General features: G+C 42.1%; 1 protein-coding gene across 1 annotated transcript in view; it reads left to right on the forward strand.

Moving 5' to 3' along the window:
• The window catches only part of RPRD1B (regulation of nuclear pre-mRNA domain containing 1B), a 65,696-nt gene that overhangs the window by 34,500 nt on the left and 24,936 nt on the right, over positions 1-6,260 (forward strand). The window contains exon 5 of the mRNA XM_003787585.3: positions 2,572-2,698. Coding sequence (XP_003787633.1) covers positions 2,572-2,698 — 127 coding nt within the window. The remainder of the gene's footprint in view (positions 1-2,571; positions 2,699-6,260) is intronic.

Below are 6,260 nucleotides of genomic sequence, written 5' to 3' on the forward strand. Positions count from 1 at the left end.
CGCCACAACGCCCGGCCATTTTTTGGCTGCAGCCGTCATTGTTGTTTGGCGGGTCCGGGCTGGGGATTCGAACCCGCCACCCTAGGTGTACGTGGCTGGCGCCCTAGCCTGTCGAGCCACAGGCGCCGAGCCATGGAGTTAGTCTTTAACCACATGTTTACGTTGTTTGGCTCTGTACAAGTTAGCTCATTAACTCTGCCTTAGTTCATTTTATTTATTTACAGTCAAAGAAATTGAGGCTCAAGGAGACAGGTTAAATTGCTTGCCCATGTCTTAATTTGAATCTAGGTCTGTTTGACTTTAGAACACATGCTCTTTTCAGGGGGCCACACTACCACCTCTTACTTTTCCTGAAGCAGCTTTACTTTGTTGTACATGGGTGTGTTTAAAGCCTATATAAGTAGGAAGTGTGTCTGGTTTGTGTTATGTTAAAATATTAGCCAGGTGTGCTGGTTCATGTCTATAATCCCAGCAACTCAGAAGGCTGAGGTATGAAGGTCATTTGAGACAAGCCAGGGCAACATTGCAAGACCGTGTCTCTAAAAAACATTTTTTTTAATCTGCTGGGCGTGGCAGCATGCAGCTATAGTTCCAGTGACTTGGGAGGCTGAGGCAGGAGGATTGCTTGAGCCCATGTGTTTGAGTCTACAGTGGGCTATATTGCACTGCTACAGTCTTACCCTGGGTTGACAGAGTGAGACCTGGCTTCTTAAAAAAATAAAAAAAAAACAAAACCCAAAATGTTCAGAATGTTCAGTTAGACTGGGGATTAAATGTTAGCAGTGTTAGAGCATATATCTTTGCATTTAAAAACTTTGAAGAGAACAACCTGAACTTTGAACTTTAATTTTGTCCAAAGTACATTATTTGAACAATAATTTTTAATTCAACTTGTTAACATGTTGTTTAGGATATTGCATCCTCATTTATAAGTATATGTTTGTAATTTCCCTTTATAATAATATATTTTTTCCAATTTTAATATCATATATGTCCAGATGAAGTAGAATGATTTTGAAGTATTTCTTCTTTTTTTATTGTCTATAAGATTTGGCATGATCTGTTTTTTGAAATTATCTTCTATTTTTATTTATAAAAACAATTATTCACTGTTTTTTGAGACTTTGAAAAAAGAGAACTGATGACTCCATATTGAACCTCAGAGTCAAGGCATTCTATGATAGACATACTTTTATCTGACAATGTGAATGCTACTTTTTTTGCATCATTATTATTTTTTTTTTTTTTGGAGACAGAGCCTCAAGCTGTCCCCCTGGGTAGAGTGCTATGGCATTACAGCTCACAGCAACCTCCAACTCCTGGGCTCAAGCGAGTCTCTTGCCTCCGCCTCCCAAGTAGCTGGGACCACAGGCGCCCGCCACAACGCCCGGCTATTTTTTGGTTGCAGCCGTCATTGTTTGGCGGGTCTGGGCTGGGGATTCAAACCCGCCACCTTAGGTGTACGTGGCTGGCGCCTTAGCTGGTTGAGCTATAGGCACTGAGCCTGCATCATTATTAATACTTAGTATTTTGTTGCAGCCATCATCTGATCTCTGTTCCAAATGTATTTATCTTCATTTGTTCTTTATGAGGTTTTTGTTTCTAGTCCTTACCTTAAACATTGTTATTGTTATTAAATTTTAAGCCTTTTTGTGAAGGCAAAAAGTGGAAATCAAATAAACACATGTATATGTGTAGAGAACATTAAAAAAAAATAATAAAAACTTTGACGAGAACAGCCTGAATCATCAACTTTCAAGATAATCTAACTATCATCTACAGCAGACGTCCTCAAACTATGGCCTGCAGGCCACATGTGGCCTGCCTAGGACATTTATCCGGCTGGCCGGGTGTTTTTGCAGCCGCTGCCTGTCCTGCTTAGCAGCCGACTCATCTTGGGGCCCACAGTCTGGACCTCCAATGGTCTGTGTGTGGAACAGTGATCTGGCCCCCTGTTTAAAAAGTTTAAGGACCCCTGATCTACAGAGTCAGCTACTCTTTGGTCATTATGGACTGGCCAATCTGCCAACATTTTGTGTTTTCTGACAATTTAAAAAACTCCTTTTTGATGTACACAGAATGCATTCTTGGTTTGCTTTTCTTGTTTTTTTCCCCCACTTTGTCTATAATTAATGAGTTTAACACATTTAATTTTGAGAGTGACAAAAAGAGTTGAAGTAGGTTTGTGTACATTTCATTTAATTGGTCAATACACAATTGTTAAACAGGTGATACATTCTATACTAGAGATTATTCTACACTAGAAATAATGCATCATTTGAAATCAAGCAATATGAACCAGACTCTGTTTTCTTACGTTGCCAAACATTCTCTTTTACATTTAAAAAAAAAATTATGCAGAATTTTATTCATATCTTGCCATGGACTTAGAAAAATTAATTTTGTATGTTCTCTTAGAATCCATGTCACTGACTATAAGCTTTGAGACAAAATAATTTTTTTAACAAATGTCAGAAGTGAGTGTTTTTAGAACTTGGCTCCTCATTTAACTCCAACTGATTTTCTTTAAACCCCTTAATGGGTAGTATTGTTTGTGGTTTTATTTTACAGACAGAGGAACTAATCAAAGCTTTGCAAGATTTGGAAAATGCTGCATCAGGGGATGCTACTGTCCGACAGAAAATTGCTTCTCTGCCCCAGGAAGTGCAAGACGTTTCTCTGTTGGAAAAAATAACAGGTGAGTAAGTGAAAGATGGGAGAAGAGGGACCATATAGTGCATCAAACCTTAGGGCATGTTTATGTTTGTAAGTATAGACTTTCCATGTTGTATTGGGTACTTTGCCATCTTGGAATTTGCAAACATAACTCACATGCTGAACAAAGAAGCTTTTGAAATAGTCAAAGCTTGAGTTGTGATTCTATGAATTACTGCAGAAATGCTAGCCTGCCACAACTTGTGGCATTCTGAAAAGGTGTTTTGAAAACACAGTGCAAGTGGTGTGTGCATGAGGTAGGAGGTAGGGATAGGCATTATGCTATCCTTAAACTCATGATCCTCTTACTGAAAGAGAAAAAATGTATGCCTCTAGGCTGTGTGATTACTGCATTGTACGTTGACAAACCCCAAAGATGACAGTGCCTTTGATGCCCCAAATTCCAGGTGTGTGTTGTCAGGTCATTTTGCCCTACCGATGACCCAAAATTAAATAGGGAGGGGCAGTTGACATTATTCCCAGTGTCCACCTGGGAAGTTGAGAGAACGAAATGAAGTGTGAATTAATCTTGGGAGACTATGCTCTGTGCCGGGTACTTTCACTCTACATGATAATCCCTGGAGATGGCTGAATGTATATCTGCATATTGCACGGAGGAAGTTGAGGCTTTGAGAGGTCAAGTGTCTTGCCCAAGGTCACCCAAGTAGTGACTCTTGGGATTCCAAACTAGGCCGCAAAGCCTATGCTCTTTTATTACAAAAGCTCAGACCTTTGATTCCACTCTTTCCCAAGGGCCGCCAGTTCCCCTTGCAGTCTCCTGAGATGGCTGCTCCTCTAATCTCTTCCAGATCCATCTAAAGGAAATCAAGCTCATTCATGACCCATTCCCTTCATTCAAAAATTATTTGAGGTGCACTGTGTAGTAGATGCACTTGGTGTTCCACTTATGTCCCTTCAGGGGTGAAGTATCAAGAAAAATAAAGCAGGAGTGTGGGAGCAGAGAGTGACTGAGGAGATAATGTTTTGAAGTTAGTCAGGCAAGCCCTTTCTGATAAGATGGCCTTGCGCAGAGACCCAAAACGTTTGGAAGCAAGCCTGGAAGCTATCTAAGGGAAAGAAGTGCAACCAGACAGAGAGGGAACAGTACATAGAGAGACCTTCTAGCAGGAGGTGTGCTGAGTTGGAGAACCTTCTAAATTAGCAGAAGGTTCAGCCTCCCCGTGGTGCTTCCTGGCCCCAGCAGCGCACTCCAGGGGCTCCCTCTTCAGTGTAGTCTCCTGGCAAAATTCCTAAATGGTTAAATCCATGCTTTTATTATTATTACGATCAAAATCACATTCTGCAAATTTTGGAAGCAAATTAATACAATGCTAGCAAAATATGCGAGTTCATTTCTCTGTTTTCACTGACCTTAAGGTCTCAGACAACTTCTTTTTAAAATACGTTTTAAAATTTTAATTGTGGTAAAATATACATAACATAAAATGAGAAGTTAAGTGGTGTTAAGTACTTTCACATTGTTGTGCAACCATTTTCCAGAACTTTTCTCATCTTGCAAAACTGAAACTCTATACCCATTGAACATTTATTTCCCCCTTCTCCTCTACCCTGGAAACCATTATTCTTTAATCCAACTTTTCATCGGTTTCTTTCCTGTACCTACGCAGCTGAGCATGGCTGGGAAGAACCAGTAAACACACCTTAGCTGACTTTTCCTCTTATTTCTCTGGATGAAAGTGCTGCTTTCTAAACCCATCCCTCTCCCCGTGAGTTAGACCTGCTCCTTCTCACCTACTCAAGGACATTGCTCCAACAGTGCTTCCCTTTTCTCCTGCATCTTCCTTTTTTCCTCTCTACTACATCATTCTAAATAGCATAAGAACATGCATTTTTTCCCATGTGGAAAATTTTTTTTCTTGGCCTCATATCTTCCTCTAGCTATGACCTCATTTCACCATTCGTTTTAGCAAAACCGCCTGAATGCTTTGCCTGCACTGTCTCCACTTCTCCTGTTCTCTATTGATGCCGCTTCTCTGAAACTGCTGTCAAAGTTGCCGATGACTTCCTTGCTGCTCTCAATTCGGTAGTGGATTCTCCACCCTCATCTTAACTGGACCCCAGGAGCATTTGGCTCACTGGTTTATTTCCTCTTCTTGAAAGTAACTTTCTTCACTTGGGGTGGTAGATGGAATAAGGCACCCCCTCAAAACGCCCATGTCATAATCCCCAGATCCTGGGAATATGTTATGTTATATGGATGTGACAGATTTAAGGATCTTGAAATAGATGAGCCCATTGTAGTCACAGGGTCCTGGGGGCGGGGGAGTGGGGGGTAAGAGTCAGAGAAGGAGATACTACTACAGGTGCAGCAGTTGAAGTACTGTGCTTCGGAGCGAGGAAGCAGCCACACAGTAAATAAGATAATGCATTTGTGGTGTTTTAAGCCACTAAATGTGTGGTAATGTGTTACCGCTGTAGAGAACCAGGACCCCATGATGTTCGAGCTTTCCTCCACTCTCTCATGTCTTTTTAGCCTCCTTACTGGTTTCTTCACTTTTCCTTGAGCTCTTCATGCCAAGAACTTAGCCCACTCTCTAGCTAGTTTCACTGACAATTGGTCTCATTCAGTTTCATGACTTTAAATAACAGTTTTTATGCTGATGATTCCCTAATTATGTCTCTAGTGTTGCCCCTTCCCCTTGAACTTGAGATCCATATGCTTATATGTCCAACCCCTTGCTCAGTAGTGCTAGTACCAGAGTGATCCTGTTAGACAGCAGTCAGGTAACTTTCCTGTGCTCAGAATACCCCAGTGACTCCCCACACCTGGGCAGAGTTCCCTCCTTCCCCTCCCTCCCTGCTCAAGTCTGTGGATGTGGGTTCCTTGCCAAGTACTCTTCTCCCTCAGGTCCTCAGTCTTGCTGTTCCTTTTGCCTGCACTCTCACTTTCTCCAGGCCTTTGTTTACATATCACCTCAGTGAGCTTACCCTGATCACCTTATAGAACATGTTTTAGTCCCCACCCCCGTACTCCAGTCTTTCTCCTCTGCCTCTTCTCTGTAGTTCTTACCTTCTGCTATTACATAAATACAGTAATGCATTGTTTTTCTACCTACCTGAGAATGTAAAATTGGGGGCAGAGAGTTTTTCCCATTTTGTTCCCTGCTGCCTCTGAGAGAAGCACACAGTGGGAACTCTAATATTTGTGAAGCTACTTAGAAGGTTTTGAGCAGAGAATTGGTGGGTATAAAAGCCTAGTTGGGATGCGTTCAGGAGAAGAGAAGGCAGTTGCAGAGAGCACGGACAACTCTCTTAAAGAGTTTTGCTGTAACGGGGGAGCAGGGACACAGGTCAGTAGCTGGAGAGTGGTATGTGATGGGAATACACAGCAGTGTGCTTGCGTGCTGCTGGTAGTGCCTCAGGAGGGGGAGAGTTTGCCGAGGTAGGGAAACACAGTAGGCAGTTATAGAAGTTCAGTCTTTGGCTCGGCACCTATAGCTCAACTGGCTAAGGCGCCAGCCACGTACACCTAAGGTGGCAGGTTCGAATCCCCAGCCCGGACCCGCCAAACAACAATGACAGCT

This window comes from Otolemur garnettii, unplaced genomic scaffold, assembly GCF_000181295.1.
Source record: "Otolemur garnettii isolate 467f Iridium unplaced genomic scaffold, OtoGar3 scaffold00023, whole genome shotgun sequence".
NCBI classification, from domain to species: Eukaryota; Metazoa; Chordata; class Mammalia; order Primates; family Galagidae; genus Otolemur; species Otolemur garnettii.